This window comes from Lutjanus erythropterus, chromosome 6, assembly GCF_056507025.1.
Source record: "Lutjanus erythropterus isolate fLutEry1 chromosome 6, fLutEry1.hap2, whole genome shotgun sequence".
Classification (NCBI taxonomy): Eukaryota; Metazoa; Chordata; class Actinopteri; order Lutjaniformes; family Lutjanidae; genus Lutjanus; species Lutjanus erythropterus.
In genome coordinates, this window is record NC_139322.1 from 25,296,961 (window position 1) to 25,314,594 (window position 17,634).

A 17,634-nucleotide genomic window follows, 5' to 3' on the forward strand; every position below is an offset into this window, starting at 1 on the left:
TTGCATTTGCAGGGGTGGCGTATGGTAGTCAGAGCAGCGAGGGTGTGAGCTCACTCTCCAGCTCCCCCTCCAACAGCCTTGAGACTCAGTCCCAGAGTTTGTCCCGATCGCAGAGCATGGACATTGACACTGCCTCCTGTGAAAAGAGGTAAGAGGTTTTCTAATGGCTTATCATAGCACCCAGTTCAAAGGCTCTTAAAAACACATGAAAATACATTTTATACTCCACCTAAAATGTATGTTTTTGCTATCAAATACTCCAGGTGGCTTAACAGGCAGCTATAAACATCTTAGGTTTTCTCCCTCACTGAGAACAGATGCTGTTGTCTGCTTGAATTAGATCAGTTATAATAGATTTGAATGGTGGCAGGTTTTCATGTTTCACACCAAAAAAGTATATTGAAACACTTACTCATAAAATGACCACAGAAATGCAATGATTATCACAGGTTGTGTCTGTACATAAGTGTAACAATATTAAAGGCCAACTTATCCCTTTTGAAGCTATTTCAGAAAGGCATATTCTTTTTTTGATTGTTGCAGCAAATATGAATAAAAAATACTTTGTTTCATTACACAGCCACATGTTTTGCTCTTATGAGATCAAGTTATGAAGGTTGTCGTTACAGAGATGAGACAAATAAAACACAGTGTTAGCATGGTCTACTTAGGGGTGAAGAGAGGTTAAAATAACTGCGTCTTTGTCTTTTGCCAGCATGTCCCAGGTGGATGTGGACTCAGGGATAGAGAACATGGAGGTGGAGGACAGCGATCGCAGGGAGAAGAGGAACTTGACTGAAAAGGTAAAAAGCGGCTGTGAATATTACTCAAAAGAGAGGCTCTTTTATCCTTAATTCCTTCAGCTACTTGACTTTGATGATGCTCATCTTGAGATCAAGCAAGTCTTTAAATGAGTAAACATAAAAAGAGTCTCTGGGTATTTACAAGAAAGTGTTTGGGGACTTTCCATAGTCGCTATTCTTGGTTTCAGTTTCATCTGTGTATTGATGCATACCTGACTTTTGATAGACCAGACTGATCATGAGATAATGAGTGTCATGAGAGTCAGTGTACTGCTCGTCAAACCCTGACTGTAGTTTTTCTGTCTGCACCCCAGGAAACCTCTGCAAACTCAGATGTCTCAGAAGAACAGGCTCTGCAGCTCATTTGTAAGATCCTCCGCGTATCGTGGAAGGAGCAGGATAGAGATGTCATCTTTCTCCCTTCATTGGCTGCAGACTTCCAGCAGAACCCTAAAGACGGTACGTCGTTATAAACACTCTTTATCTCAGTCACCAAAACAACATGATTGACCTTGTGCTTTGTGAAAGGTTTTTGTTTACATCTGTACTTGATAATGTGACTGTTATCAATCTTTCTTTTCTCCTGTAGTATACTCTGACTTCAAAGACCTGATTGGTCAGATCCTGATGGAAGTCTTAATGATGTCCACCCAGTCACGTGTCCACAACCCCTTCGCCAGCTTAACCGCCACCTCTCAGCCAATTGCAGCAGCCAAATCCCCTGACCACCGTCTGACACTGGTGCAGCCCTCCAGCCAAGGTGGCAGCCCCATGGGCCCCAGTGCAGGGTCATTTGGAGCCAGCTCTCTGTCAAGGCAAGTACACTGACAGTGTAACTCCCAGAGACATGTCACAGCTCTGAACAGGCCACCTGCAGTACACTCCTCCTCAAAAGTGTGCTTTATTGATGTTTAAAGGGTAGCTTCAGTATTTTTCAACCTGGACCCTTTTTCCTATGTTTTTGTGTCTCAAAGTGTTTTCGCGCCAGTCTTGTTTTAGTCTGGTTAAAACAGGCTGTGGTCCACTTCTCCGGTCAGTATGGGTTGTATGTGCTGGTGTGAAAGCTGTTAGTGGAACCCTGGTGCAGACCAAGGAACCAGACCGAGTTTACCTGAAAAGGTGGATCTCATTACGGTTCCAAATGGACTCGGGTGCCGTTTGTTTGTGGTGTGAAAGCAAACGAATCAGCCACAGGATTTAATGATAGGAGATGGTGTTTTAGCATTAGTTCAAAAGCTAAACTGTGAATGAATTCATCTGCTGATTGCGAAATCTGTTCAGTAAACAATTGATCTGTGTAAGACGTGTAGACTATATTTATGAAATTCATTTAGTAACAGTTATGCACTTCAGCATAGGTATTTCCCTGAGTAATATATCAAAAGCTGTTAATACTGCTCTGCTTGTATCCTGCTGTGTGTGCTTTGTCTGATGAAAAAGTGTGACAGCAAACCCACAGTAATACGCAGACATGAAAAATGATGTGCTCTCTCCCTACCCTTCTATCTCTAAACAAGGGTAAACAAAAATCTCACAGCTTTCTGGTTATCCTTTTCTTCCCTTCACAACTTTTCTGTAGACTCAGTGTAAGACAGAAATACAGTAGGGCAGACAGATGCAGCATTGCAACATGCTGTCTCTGTGTGGACATCACACATATGTATATGAGCCATTACAGGTCAGCTAGGTGGCCGTCACACACAGTTGCACAGTGTACTGTAGGCTGCAAGATGCCTCCTTTTTGTCTTGTCTCTATCTGTTAGTCATCAGCATTCATGCAGTGAGTTGCCAAATAATGCTTATAATTGGATATTTCTTTGAGAGCTTTTAAGTATACACTACTGAAGCATTAATTTGCTGCTTAAACCTCTGTCAGTCATTTCTCCACGTGATGCATGATGAAAACCATCAATAGAATTGTCCGATCAACAAGTTGCCTGTCAGTCTGTAAAACACAATGTTTACTCCTCTTTGTAAAAAGTAAATGTGACCACAAACAGGACCAGAGCTAAAAGGCAACATTTCAGTCTAGGGTCTGACCGGCCAATTCCGATTTTCGAATTGGGTGTTCATAATAAAACACCTACTATTAAATATTCATTAAGAACCATTTTACATTTTCGCCAAAGTCCTCCAGGTTACCACCAGGCCTTATTATATTTTTATATTAAGATTATGAATTGGGGACGTGTTCTCGCGGGACACGATTTCACGTAATCTCACGTGGAAGCAGATGTAAACAAACTGGAGACACGGTGCTACAGTTTGCTGTAGTAAAACTTTGCCATGAGAAAAACAGACGCAGAAGTTCAACAACTCTAAATGAAAAAATGTTTTAGGAGACACATCAACACAAGTTGTTTATTCTTCAGCCAGAACTGTCCCTCTGTGAACTACAGTCTGCTGCTGGCTAACAGTAGCCTGAAGAGCTACAAAGGTTACGGCTGTTGTGCGACATTGTCAGCTGCTCTGTCTCGTTGTAGACTGTCTGTCTTCTCTTTATCCTGTTCTTGGAATCTGTCGCTGACACCAGATTCATGGAAGCATGCATCTGAGTGTGTGTCGCTGTGATCAGCGCTGTGGTGATATCACGGTCAGTTTGTCTGCTGCGCGCATGACGTGATCGTGCAGAAAACGTGTGTGACAATGACGGGCACAGACTTAGATATGTGATGCTGACCGCCTGGTCACCGGTCAGGACTGGTCACACTGAAAACTGTCCGATTCCGGTCTCTGGCTAGTCAATCAGTGCATCTCTAGTGAAAACACCCTAAGTGAATAATGCAGACAACAGTTTCTTAAAATGGTCCGATATTGAGGGGGAGGGCTGTAGCCAGTGGAAGTAAAGGTGAGTTACAACGTATTCCCTCCTTACCAGACTCCTTTTACAAAACTGTAATTCTAACATTGCCTTCTTCATTCAAACTTGACAGAAAGAAAATAAAACTCACTAAAAGCATCTTAGTTCATCCTTCCACTGTTCCAGCAGTCATCAACTATGGTTGTTTGGTCAAAATAAACCCTTTATTCATTGAGGTAGATGTGTCAATATGCTGGCTCTACACGCTGTTTCACACACTGCAAATTAAGGTTTTATTTCAACCAAACCAGACTTGGTGAGTGGAAAAGTGAAAAGACGAGCCAAGAAATTTTGGGTGAGTTTTATTTTGTTTCTGTTGAGTTTGAACGAAGATGACAATGTAAAAACAGGTCTGTCTCTGTAGTGATCTTTCTATAATGTTGTCAGCCACTCAGAGTAACAGTCTGAGCTTGTCAGTGACAAAAACAATCACTTTTCATGAACCCACTTTCATGGTGCACAGTTGCCCAGAGGAACTGTGGTATAGTTGGGTTTAGCTTCTGCTGGTTGCAGCAATCGCCCTTAACGCTGGACCAATTTTAAATTCTTTTGCCCGCATTAGACACTTTGACACAAAAATATGGGAAAATAGGGTCCAAGGTGAAAAATACCGACACTACCCTTTAATTGGTATAATGTGGTTAGACACTGCAATGTTTTTTCCCTTAGTTCCCTGATTTTATTTTGATCATTGTTATTTTTGAAGACATTGTTGCCTGATGAGTTTTGCCAATCATCATCTCATCAATGTTGTCCACAGTCTGTATGGGTGTGGTAGTCCTCACCCGATGGCTTTGGATGCAGCCAAGAGGACCTCCCCATCTCTCCCCACCCCTGCTACACCCTCTGCACCCTCTACACCCTCTACCCCCTCTACCCCACAATTCATTGTTCCCCCTAGCCCAACCGCTACTACTACTCTGAGACACACTCTCAACCCTCCTTCTGCCCCCATGCCCATCTCACAGCGCTACCGGCCTTACTCCGTCACCTCTCCCTGGGGCGCTCCTTCCCCATCTAGCCCGGGTCACAGAGGATTTAGTTTCTTTGGACCCTCTCCTAGCCCTGCTGGGCCCTCTGTTCCTCCCAACACCCCAGTTCCTGTGTCAGCACCCAGCCCCCAGTCCCTGTCCTTGAGCTCACCCAGGGCTCGCAACCAACCCTCCTCCACACCCCCTGCGCTGGTGCCCCCTTCTCCCAGATCGAATGCCAGACAGGCTGCCTTTGCTGCCAGGATCCCACCATCTAGGTATCTTTATCTGCAGTTTGCATGGTTGTGGTGCAACACATAAGCAAACATACTAAAACCTTCATTTGTTGTGAACAACCAGCTTTGAGTCTTTCGACCAGATCACCTTTGCTGTATACATTACTTCTTATTTAAAGTTTCATGCAGTCAGTTTTCTTTCACACAAGCTTACAATGATCTCAGCAGGGTAAGATTTCTACTTTTAGTCTAGAAGTTAAAGTTCCCTTCCACTCACTCATTTTTCTTCTTGTTCCTCCAGTTGGATGTTTGAGCTTCACTGTGCAGAATGATGTATGTGCGGTTTGACACTAGAAGGATATTTTCACATTCATCTGCTGAAAATCAAATTTCAAGGGATGATTTTTTTAGAATTTCAACTAGTTTTAGAAGTGAATTCTGGTCCAAATTGCAGAAACGCAGACAAGGTAACAAGCAGATTATTTGTATGTATGTCTTAATACGTGTCTGGAGGGGATCTTTAATCAACAAAAAGATACTTAAACATATTAGCAAGTTAATTGAAATAGTGCTCAGGCAGCAATATACAGTATGATGTCCAAATGATAAAGATACAGGAAATTATATATATATGTACACACACACATACACACACACACATCAGACATTTCAAATATTTTCTGTGTATTTTCAATTACATTACTTCAAACTTAACTGAAAATACTAATATATGGCATGTACAGACAATTAACAGGCATTCTGCTCTCTTTATTTGTAGCACTAAGGCTGCTTGTTGCTAACATATATCATTTCAAACAGTCTAACCCCTCTGCACATAACTAACATCAGATAAATGTAGTTTAACAAACATGTTTTATAGGTTCTACATTGCAGGAAATTTCTCAGGCAAATAAGTCGTGGCTTAAGCCTCTTTGCATTTGCTTGCTCAAGACAAGTTGTGTGAGTGTACATGACACTGAGTTCAGTTATTGGCTGGAAAAATGGTCTGACAGTGTGTAAAAGCTGCAGACAAAATGGCATTAATGAATATTTAAAAAACAGCACAAGAAGTAGTCTTCAAGCAAGCATGCAACCCTCCAGCATCCTTTCCTTCCTTTAGTGCTTCCCTCTTCCTTGTCCTCTTTTCTTTTGACTCCTTAGCATTCCACATTTGTCTTCCTTTTTTTTCACCTTTCTTCTGTCTCATTGAGCTTGCACAACATCGTCGTCTTCTTTTCCAAATTTTTTCCTCCCTCCTCCTGTCTCTTCCTCATCTTGTTAGCCCCTTCTCGTTCCTGTTCTATGCCCTCTCTGACATGTCTCAGGACAGCAGTGATGAAGATTCTGAGGAGGAGGAGGATTTTGCACGGGTTCAGTTTGGGTCCAGGTACACCGCTGCACGGTGTGTGTGTTTGTGTGTGCTTGCTCAGTTATGTGTCCACTGCATGTTTCAGTGGGCACAGCAGGCTTACCACTAACACACCAGGGTAGAGTGGTGGAAAATAACCTGATGTATTCTTTAAGAGGGCTATAACTATCTGCAATATGTTTTGGTCCTCAGAGGTTTAGATGTAGGCTTTGTTCAGACTGCAGGCAAATGAGATTTGTTTCTCAAATCAGATCTTTAAGACAGACTGTTCGCACTGTTAATGATCAGAGCGGATCTGTGTGTCCAGACATCACCAACCTATCTGCATGGGTTGCTGTGGTACTGAAGTAGGCGTCAGTCACTACTTATGCTGGGGACGCAGCTTTCTGATGCCAAAGCATGAGAAATGGTTATCAGCTTACCCTTCAAACAATCGGTGCTGAACTCCTCTATCCGACTGTTGTTTTCTTTGATTTCTGCTCTGCTGCTCTGATGCACTTCTGTCACTCTGGAGTTGACATTGTCGTTGTGTAATGTGTTGCAAAGAATGCAAACAACACTTTGAAACCTGATTTGAGTGGCCAGACTGAGACGCATCTGTAGAAATCCAATTGGAATTGCATTTCAAACCACCTCCAAATATAGCCAGGATCAAACCTGCAAAAATCACATTTTATATGGGTTTTTTTGGTTGTCCAGACTTTCCAAAATCAATCTGGATATGCCAAAAACAGACTTGGGCTGGCAGTCTGAACAAGGCCATGAAGTCCCATAACTATAACCTTTAGTCTATAGCGTGGTGGTAAGTATTAAATACTGGTTATGTAGAGCTGTGGAAACTATAGAACATGCACTTTCACTGTGGTTTAGTCTTCTAGAGAAACTGAAAGAAACTGCATTTTGTAACCCTTAATCTTCACAATCTTGTATTTCTCAAAACACTTTCTGGCCTAGCTGTCACTATATATCGGGTAAAGTCGACTGACTTCCATTCTTAATGTTACACACCCCAGAAAGTTATCCTCAACCCTGAAAGAGCATGTAAACTTAAAGAGAAAAAATTCAATATCATATAACCCCTTTAGCACAGCTTGAGACTGTTATGCCTATAGTAGAATTGTACTGTGTGTTTAATGCATGTGTAGTGTTGTTTGGTGAAGAAGGGGAGATTGATTCCCTAATCTATGGGTACTTGTTTTGCTAAGTAGTTAAATGTAAGTTACATTGTTATTTAACAATATAACCTGTTGTTTTGATTTCATTTTTAGCTTTAAGAACAATTTTAATCCAGACTAGCATTGCCTTTGTCTAATGTACAAATAACAAAGTTTATTACTTCATAATGTTTGTCATGCTTTGAAGCAGCTCACAACCGGTTTTTGCAGTTACAGCTGACCACTAACAGCAAGTTACTGTATGTCAGTTAAATGAGGCCAGCTGAATCCTAATATCAGCTTCAAAGACTTGCTCCAAACTGCTCTTGTACATACATATATATATATATATATTTATTTATTTATTTTTTTCTTTTTCAAGAGCCCAGTTCTGAGATGCTGCAATGCCATCACTAATGCCCTTATACTTTGTTTCTTTCAGGACCCATGAGAGTGGCTTTGTTAACCATGCGTACATGATTGTGTTTGATGCTGACGGTATATTTCTCCGTACTGTGATATTTTCTGTCATTTAATGAGCCTCTCTCTGTCCTGTTTTTGTGTTTTACTTTTTGTTTGTAGTCTTGGTGCATGTGGTGGGGGGATGTCCTGCGATTCAGCCAGCGACCGCTTCACCATTGAAGCATGCAAAGAGACAGAGATGCTGAACTACCTCATTGAGCGTTTTGACAGTGTTGGCATGGAGGAGAGGAAAGCTCCCAAGGTAAGTGGGTGTCTAAGTCAAAGAGGGTTAACAACCATGTTTTATTCAGACAATTTATGGAGGTATTGTTGTTTTTCTTTTCATTTTATTGAAAAAGAAAAAAATATTTAGCAATAAAATCAAAGCTTTGAGATGATGATGATAATGATTCTTTTTTTTTTTTTAACCAATTTTTTATTTCAAAAGAGCAATAATATATATTCCCTATCCCCTCCCTCCACCCAAAACATCCAAGCAAACCAAACAGACACAGAAACAAAAGAACATCAAAAAAATATTATGTTTTCTAAGACTGCAGTAAAAACAAAGAAAAACAAAAACATCGACACAAGTGTAAGTAACAACTTAATGTATCCATAAGGCTCCAGGCCAGAAAATGTCGTAGTCCATCATTGATCACCTCTCGCAAATAAGAAAATTAGTTTTTTTCTCTCTAATGGTAAAAAAAATTGTCCCAGAACAGCATAAACATTGGAGGGGAATGATTTTTTCCAAAATAAAAGTATGCATTTCTTTGCAAAATGTTGCTATAGTAGTTGATACTTGGCATTTTTTTAGACCTAGTTGAAAATTAGGCATATCATTCAGTAAAAGGAAACAGTTTTTTACCTTTGGAAATTTTATGCATCTTTATGTGAATGAGTTATGGGAATCATGGATAATAATTGCAACTGAACATTTAATTTCAGCTTGTTCGCCATGTCTAAATTTGATGCAAAATGTCTTAAGGACAGAAGAACAGTGTGTACTTCAGAGACTAGCTGGAGGCCAGATGGTCTGGAAATGAGCACAGGTTTAGCTTGTCAAAGAACACTGATTCAACAATCTGGAGAGATTTTCTGTGAAATTGACAGAATACATTTTTATCACACCTCTAACCATTCTCCCTCTTTTCCTTTTTTTTTCTCTTTCTTTCTCAGATGTGTAGCCAACCAAATGTCAGCCAGCTTCTCAGCAACATTCGCTCTCAATGTATTTCCAATGTTGCCCTGGTCCTACAAGGCACCCTGACCCAGCCGCGGTAAGAGAGCTGACCACGCACTGTGACAATCTCTTGGTTATTTTCTTATCTGTCATTATATTTGTGTTACACTCTGTTCTTTTTCAGTTCAAGTCTCCATAGCAACTGCTCTTTCACCTTGACTCTAGACACATTATTTATTTGATTTCAGCTCTAAGCCTGTCTGTTTTCTACATTTAGGAGCCCTCTCCAGCAGTCTTTGCTGGTACCTTACATGCTGTGTCGGAACCTCCCGTATGGCTTTATTCAGGAGTTGGTGCGCATTACTCACCAGGAGGACGAGGTGTTCAGACAGGTGGGACGCACATCCGTCCATTTTTGATACATGTTTAGACTTATGTAGAATCACTTAGGCTGAAACCTGTTCCAGTATACAGTGGGGCAGGAAAACACCCCAGACAAGCTCATGCACTTATTCTGTCTTATTTATCAAGCTGGCTAAAATGTCCGATGTTGTTTTCCTGATAAAAGGAAATAAATACAATGAGGTGACCTGTTAACTCAACCTAAATGAATTTATTTCTCATGTCTTATGTTTTAACATGTGTACATGTTTGCAATATAATATACTATAATGTACTTACTGTTAGTTGGGTCGCAGTGGTTTGTAATTTTTAAAAGTGAAACTCTGCTCTTCATCATAAATTCCCACAATTAGAGGAGCAGAAAGGAGGCCAGTGTCATTATGTAAATACACATATACATTGTCTATGTGCCGACATCAATCTACAAGGTTAATACATAATAAATACAATATATACATATGTATATACCCACAAACATTTTTAATATTTGTAGTAGTGTGTGAAGAGAAACAGGGCATCCAGACTATTTCTTATGTTGTAAATACAAATGACAAAATCTAATAGTGATAAATACATAAACAGTGAAATAATTGGTTTAGGACAGATACAGATACAAATAGTAACCTGCATCCTAGGAGAGGAATTTGTACCCGAACCCCCAGAATCAGTCTGATATCTTCTTGAACTGTATAAAATGCATTAGGTCATTCAACCACAACAGTGCTTTAGGTGGATTTGCTGATTTATTGTTTTGTAGAATGTCTGTGAAATCAAACAGGCCCGCTGTTGCATTGGGTAGAAAATAAATAAAGTGTTTTGATTGTATTTTAAATACACACCAGTTAGTTGGCAGTGCAGGGCTACAAATGCAAAAGTTGATATGGAACTGACGCACAACATGTTTACCATCTTGTTTTTCAGATCTTTATTCCCATCCTCCATGGACTGGCTCTTGCAGTGAAAGAATGTTCTTTTGACAGTGACAACTTTAAATTCCCTCTCATGGTAAGAGATGTTGTCCTGGCCTGAACTGTATACTGTAGGATCAGACAGGATGTGAAACTTGATGTAGTTCCAGTTATAGGAGATGTACAGTACAGCAGAGCTTAATGAGATGCTGACAGCCTGTCAGGCAACCTGTCTACTCAGTAGACAGACAGCTCCAGATGTACACTGTGTCTACCATATGTGCGCAGATGTTTTTAATATACATTATAATAGTGTGCTGCCTCTACTCTTGGATAGACATGGTCATGCTTTTCTTGCTAATTTGACAAAAGTTACATTGTTTTTGGGGGTGACTGTTAATAAATGTTGTTGGTTTGATTTGCTTCTCACAGATGTAACAAGTAAATAATCTCTTGGATCACCTTACACTCAGAGTAGCTAAATTGATCAAATCTGCATGTTCATAATATTTAGCCCAGTTTAAACCAACTGTGACTTTCAGGAAAATTACGATTGAAGCATTGTTTCACGTGTGGTTTGTCTTTACAGGCATTAGCTGAGCTTTGTGAAATCAAGTTCGGAAAGACTCACCCAGTGTGCAATTTGGTGAGTATGCAGTTGGATGGCCAGAGCTGCATTTTGGCACTTCATCATTATGTCCTCATTGTCTCAGACTATTTAAGTAATTCATTCACCTCACCAAACAACTGAGTTCCTGAGATGTGTGATTTTTATTTGCAAGTCTGGTTATTGTCTTCGTTGTTTGCACCTTCATCATACCAGCATGGCCAGACGACTTCAGCACAGAAAAATGTGTTCTGCTTATTTTATTCATGACACTAAGTCATCTTCCCGCTTCACAGAAGAAGAGCATGACTGGGCTTATATTTAGCAACATAAGAATCTCTCAAATCAGAGTTCTTTGAGATTAGTTTGAGATTGCTTAGTTACTTGTTAATTGTGTAGTAATTATATTTTTTAATGTCATAATTGCTGCATATTTATTTTGAATCATATTTAGGCATTCAACTTAGTGGCATCAATGGAGTAGAAATACATTGTTTAGTTCAGTGTCCTACACAGGTGTCTACAGTAACATACTGGCTTTAACTAGAATGTAAGCTTTGGTTGATTGAGTGGTTGCTAGCACCACTTGAGACAAAATGTGTTAAATGTTTGTTGGTTGACACCATGGACACCTGGGTAGCCATATGTAATATGTGTCTGTCATGACTCTTCTGTGCAGGTAACGTCGCTGCCTCTATGGTCTCCCAAACCTCTGAGCCCTGGTTGTGGCAGAGAGATCCAGAGACTGTCCTACCTGGGAGCCTTCTTCAGCCTCTCTGTGTTTGCTGAGGATGATGTGAGTTGTCTCGTCAGGTCAATAATTAAAGCTCAGTAACCAGATTGCAGCCAACGTGCACTGTATTCTCATGCTTCAAGGTCCAGCCAAAAACTGAAGTGTCTGACAATGGAGAGGAGACCAGATTCAATAATACTGCAAAAACAAAACTTCTTAAATTAATCTTGGAGCTGCAAAGATTAGCCGGTCCAAAGAGAATTAGTTGCCAACCGTTTAGATAATTCATTATTGTTTCAGTTATTTTTTCAAGCAAAAATATCAACTGTAGCTGCTTAAATGTAAGGAATTTCTTTTGGGTTTTTTTTAAAATGTAATATATTTGAGTTTTGGACTGTTGTTTGGACAAAAGAAGGAATTTGAAGACGTCTCTTTTGACTCCAGGCAATTTCTCCTCAATATTTTTTTCACTGTCTAAACAATATCCAATCGATTAATCGTGAAAATTATCATCAGATTAATCAAGAATGAAAATAATCAATAGTTGCAGCCCCAGTGAACCTTTAACTGAACACTTTTGTTTTTCTTCAGACCAAAGTAGGAGACAAGTATTTCTCTGGCCCAGCCATCACCATGGAGAACACGCGAGTTGTCAGCCAATCATTGCAGCACTACCTGGAGTCAGCAAGGGTGAGTGTCAGCTTCATAATCAATCATATTCATATTATATTCAATTACTTTGTGCTATGAAAAATGTGTTAAAATTATTTGCCATCTTTTTTTTTTTTTTAGGGGGACCTTTTCAAAGTTCTCCATAACATCCTACTAAATGGAGAAACACGCGAGTCAGCTCTTAATTACATGGCAGCTCTAGTCAACTACAATGTGAAGAAAGCCCAGATGCAGGTACGTTGCAGAAGTCATTCATTATACATCCAGAATCATTAAAATAAATATCACTGGTACATTTGAGAAACTACACTACACACTACAGATACATTCAGTTTTATAGTTTTTACTAAATATATGGATTTTTTTATATTTTGCAATTTTAATAAAAGCAAACAGTTTTTTTTTATTAATTTGAAATTTGAATTTCAGTATTGCCTTAGAGTAAACAGCCAGTTTTTTTGTTTGTTTGTTTTTGTTGTTGTTTTTGTCAGTACAGCTTTTGACCACTAATTTGCAACTGTTCTGAATTTACCCTCTTTTCTCGTAGACTGATGACAAGCTGGTGTCTGCAGATGGGTTCATGCTCAACTTCTTATGGGTGCTGCAGCAGCTGAGCATGAAGATTAAGCTGGAGACGGTGGACCCTTACTACATTTTCCATCCACGGTGTCGCCTTGTTGTCAGCCTGGAGGAGACGCGTCTGAAAGCCACCATGGAGGAGCTCAAGAGCTGGCTGACTGAACTGCGTAAGTAGACATAAATTAAAATCCAAAGTACTGTTTTGTACTCCAATTTGAAATTGGTCTTATGTATTTAATGTTCGAGTTGAGCATCACTCATTGACTGCTGCCATTTTGAGAAATTTGTTAATTGGACATCGGGGAGCCATCTTGCCATCTTGCACACCTATCCAAGTGATTCATCAACATGCCAGATCTGTGATTTCTTCTTTTTTTTTTTTCTCCTGTCCTGAAGTTATCCAGTTAATCTCCCTGTGTTACTGTCTCTGCATTCTTTCTGCGTCTACTTTATTTGGAGTCTTCTACAAAATAATAGCAGCTACACGTGCTGCACTGTCTACAATTCATGTCATAAACTACAATTTGAAATATTTCATAAAACAACATGCACGTGTCATATGTGACATGATACACCAACCTCACTTTTTTAAAGCAGAAAAGCTTATATTTAACTGTAAAGACACTGTCACCTTGGTTCTGATTGACGGTATGTGTTTCAGTATTGGTAATAATTGATTTATTTGTTCACATTGACAGACGAAGACCCCACCAAGTTCTCAGAACCCAAGTTCCCCACTGAGTGTTTCTTCTTGACGCTGCACACACACCATTTGTCCATCCTGCCTGGCTGCAGGCGCTATATCCGCAGGTTGCGAGCCATCCGCGAACTAAACAGGTATGTACACACACAGGTTAGGTCACTTTTGGAGACATTATATAGAGTTTCATTCATAACAATAACCACACTGGCTCAACCCTTACCCTACCTTAACCCAGGCCCATTCAATTGGTGGCCCATGGGCCAAATCAGAACCTTTAACAATGTCAATCTGGCCATTTGAGCACTTTTGCTACTTTGACTACTCGCAACAGAGCTAACATCAGTTCACATTGGTTGATCATTAAGATCATCATTTTATTAGTGGGGTGATGAGACCTACTCATGTATTGTTTTTAGCATGTTTATTTTATTAAAAGTTTTAACTCATGAATTTAAAGGAGTCAAACTGAATGAAAAAATATTAAATGGAAAATTGCATGTATTTTAACAACAAGCTACCTCTAATCTAGGATTGCAAAGGTGCTTTTCTGTTTCTTTTCCAAATGTGAAAACTAATAAAGTGGAGAACAAAGTTAAACGGTGCATTGTTTTATACATTTAAATTCCTGACTCTACAGGTCAGACATAGGGAATGTAAACATCCATCCGGCACTTTTTTCAGATCTGTCTCTTCTGAAAAACTAATTGAATAGGCTTATCCTACCCACCGACCCAAAAATCAGCTTTTTCCCTAATTGCGGACACAGTTGTTATCCCCACTGGACAAGCCGTCCTGGGTTAACTAGTCTTTAGTCTAAAATATCTCACCAAAGGTAAAACAAGTCTGAAACACACATTCTCACACAGGTCTTTGTAGTATGCTCGGTAGATGTGTTTTATTAGTTTTTGTTTTTTTTTCCTCCTGTGTTAGGACTGTTGAAGAGCTGAAGAACAGTGAAAGCCAATGGAAAGATTCTCCCCTGGCTAGTCGACACAGAGAGATGCTCAAACGATGCAAAACTCAGCTCAAGGTCAGTTCAACATGCTTATAGATGCACTAGCTGTCTTTTACATGATTGATTGATTAAACCCTAAATACTGATTTAAAGGTACAGACCTGCACACACTCGTCTGCCTGAAACGCTGAAACATGCAGGATTCTGTGACAGTGCATATTTACAGAGATGTGATCTTCACCATGTGTGACTTTGTCCTGTCAGAAACTGGTGCGAGCCAAAGCTTGTGCTGATGTGGGCCTTCTGGATGAGAACCTGCTCCGCAGATGTCTGCAGTTTTACAGCACAGTCATTCAGCTCATTCTTCGTATGGTGGACCCTGCCTACCCCAAGTGAGTCGCCCTGTCACTGACAGACTGGTCAGAGTGTATTATAAATCAGGATGTTAAGTACCATGTTTGTTTCTTCATTCGTTCCACAGCATTACCCTGCCACTGAACCCTGAGATTCCCAAAAGCTTTGCTGCTCTGCCTGAGTTCTATATTGAAGATGTGGCCGAGTTTCTGCTTTTTGTCGTGCAGTAAGTTCATAATCTTGCACACTCATTGGTCAACCATGTCTTGTGTCTTGTCAGTGAATATGTTAGTCGGGGTAATAAAATGTTGACACTGTAACATGTCTGTTTTAAAAGAAAGGACAATACAGTAAGAGAAAAAAATAGATATTAAATGTCAAACAAAACTGGGACACAAAGTGATACATTAAGCAACACACTGTGAGAATTCTTTGTGCTATAATTCCTTGTTGGTATGCATGCAGGAGCGAAAGCCAAGAGTGTTGTATAAACTGTTTCCTCCACCTCATCCTCCGTCTCCTCTTCCAGGTATTCTCCCCAGGTTTTATATGAGCCGTGTGTCCAGGACATTGTCACCTTCTTGGTGGTGTTCATCTGCAGCCAGAACTACATCAGGAACCCCTACCTTATCGCCAAGTTGGTGGAGGTGCTCTTTGTCACCAACCCTGCTGTACAGCCTCGTACTCAGCGATTCTCTGAAATGATGGAGAATCACCCGTTGTCTGTCAAACAGCTGGTCCCCGCCCTCATGAAGTTCTACACTGGTGAGTTCTATATATACTGTGGTTCTAAGCTGCTGATGTAGTGAGTGAGATATAATGTAGATTGTAAAAAAGAATAATGGTGATTTGTAGTCTTTATGTAGCTCACCCATCTGTTTTCTTTCAGGTCTTTTGTTATTTAACCTTTAATTAACCAGAAATGCGTTGAGATTGAAATCTCTTCTCTTGGGGGGAACTGGCCAAGATAAGACAATAGTTACCGTTTAAATAGAAATGAAACAAAATGGATGGGAAATATGAACGTTAAACACATAAAGAAAGGGCTAAAGCCAGCTAAAATAAGGCAGTTGCATTTCTCAGTTACATGGATTTAATCATGGCTTAAATTTTTTTGCATGGGGAAGAGAGTATTAACATGTCTTGATCCTCTCTTTTCCTTTTTAACTTAAAAACTCTCCCCTCTGGGCAGATGTCGAGCATACCGGTGCCACCAGTGAGTTCTATGATAAGTTCACTATACGGTACCATATCAGCACTATCTTCAAGAGTCTCTGGCAGAACCTTGCCCACCACGGCACCTTCATGGAGGAGTTCAAGTGAGTTTGCTTTTGACAGTTTTTAACTGTTTTGGTCATGCAAAAAAAATGACACAATTTACCTGTGAGTCAGTGGCTGTCTGACTTCGATCAATTCCAGCCTGACCTGCTCTTCCATCTTCTCCCCCCATAGCTCCGGCAGGCAGTTTGTGCGCTACATCAACATGCTGATTAATGACACCACCTTCTTGTTAGACGAGAGCCTCGAGTCCCTGAAGCGTATTCACGAGGTTCAAGAAGAGATGAAGAATAAAGAGCAGTGGGAGCAGCTGCCTAGGGTCAGTGCTTATACTTGCAGGGTCTTATATTTATTTACCTGGTATCACATGCATTTGGACAGTAATGATTAGTTTATTTCAACAATAAAACAGAAATTGAAATTATAAGAAGCAGTTTGGAATCACAGTGCTTGATCTCCAAAAGGGAGATATGAAAATTGAAGCAGCAAAGATTAAGTGGTAACAAAGTTGTTATTGTGTGTGCTGGGGCATATTACCACCTCACTCTTATTTGTGTTGAGCTGTGAGGCTTGGCACAACATAACTGTTGCAGAATAGATTAGAATAGTATTGTTTGTGTTTCCCTGCAAACTTTCAGGAGCAGCAGCAGAGCCGCCAGTCCCAGCTGACTCAGGATGAGCGGGTGTCTCGCTCCTATCTGGCCCTGGCCACAGAGACGGTTGAAATGTTTCACATTCTCACCAAGCAGGTCCAGAAGCCTTTCCTCAGGCCTGTGAGTGTCGCTGCCCCCACTTTTGAAAAGTGGTCACACTTGAACCTGATATATTCTAGGCTCGATGTACTCTATTTGCACTTGGTATTAAAATGTAATCTGTATCTGGATACGTTATCCAGATAATAATCGATCAGATCTTGCCTTTGCATTTACTTTAAATACATTTTCGTTGCCCTCATTGAGATCAGATCTCTGTCCCCTAGAGTCTAACCTGCACATGAATAATTTGAGATGGGGGGAAAGTTTACAAAAGTGATAAATACTAGGTGCTAGACAGAAGTAAATAAAAAAAAAAAAAAAAGAAAAATCCACACCATGTGACGTCTCAAGTGCTGAAGAAGGGCTTGTTCCTGAAATGTCATATTAATATTAATACATTTTAATGGGAGCATTATCTAGTATCCAGACTCCCTTAAAGAAAATCAGACTTTGGTCGGTTGTTTAATTAGTGAAACATAAATAAATGTTGTGAAAGAAAATATATTTTTAATTATAAAGAATGCCTTTTAATTCGTTAAATGTAATACAGAAAATTGTTCCATTCTTTGAATGAAAAAATATTGTGTCAGTTTGTCCTGGTGTGTTACAATAACAGCAAGCAGGCTACTCTGTGACTAGATAATTAT

General features: G+C 40.0%; 1 protein-coding gene across 4 annotated transcripts in view; it reads left to right on the forward strand.

The window, feature by feature from the left end:
* Nucleotides 1-17,634, forward strand: part of ube4b (ubiquitination factor E4B, UFD2 homolog (S. cerevisiae)) — a 28,220-nt gene that overhangs the window by 4,182 nt on the left and 6,404 nt on the right. Inside the window, exons 3-25 of one of the 4 annotated variants that reach the window (XM_084721367.1) lie at nt 13-148; nt 716-803; nt 1,118-1,262; nt 1,393-1,618; nt 4,424-4,912; nt 6,153-6,272; nt 7,976-8,117; nt 9,038-9,138; nt 9,319-9,433; nt 10,365-10,448; nt 10,941-10,997; nt 11,638-11,754; nt 12,283-12,381; nt 12,484-12,597; nt 12,911-13,109; nt 13,641-13,779; nt 14,576-14,675; nt 14,865-14,992; nt 15,082-15,180; nt 15,484-15,719; nt 16,147-16,273; nt 16,407-16,551; nt 16,871-17,005. In XM_084721367.1, the coding sequence (XP_084577493.1) occupies nt 13-148; nt 716-803; nt 1,118-1,262; nt 1,393-1,618; nt 4,424-4,912; nt 6,153-6,272; nt 7,976-8,117; nt 9,038-9,138; nt 9,319-9,433; nt 10,365-10,448; nt 10,941-10,997; nt 11,638-11,754; nt 12,283-12,381; nt 12,484-12,597; nt 12,911-13,109; nt 13,641-13,779; nt 14,576-14,675; nt 14,865-14,992; nt 15,082-15,180; nt 15,484-15,719; nt 16,147-16,273; nt 16,407-16,551; nt 16,871-17,005 (3,341 nt within the window). The remainder of the gene's footprint in view (nt 1-12; nt 149-715; nt 804-1,117; nt 1,263-1,392; nt 1,619-4,423; nt 4,913-6,152; nt 6,273-7,975; nt 8,118-9,037; nt 9,139-9,318; nt 9,434-10,364; nt 10,449-10,940; nt 10,998-11,637; nt 11,755-12,282; nt 12,382-12,483; nt 12,598-12,910; nt 13,110-13,640; nt 13,780-14,575; nt 14,676-14,864; nt 14,993-15,081; nt 15,181-15,483; nt 15,720-16,146; nt 16,274-16,406; nt 16,552-16,870; nt 17,006-17,634) is intronic. The other 3 variants (XM_084721369.1, XM_084721370.1, XM_084721371.1) reach the window with 3 other exon arrangements.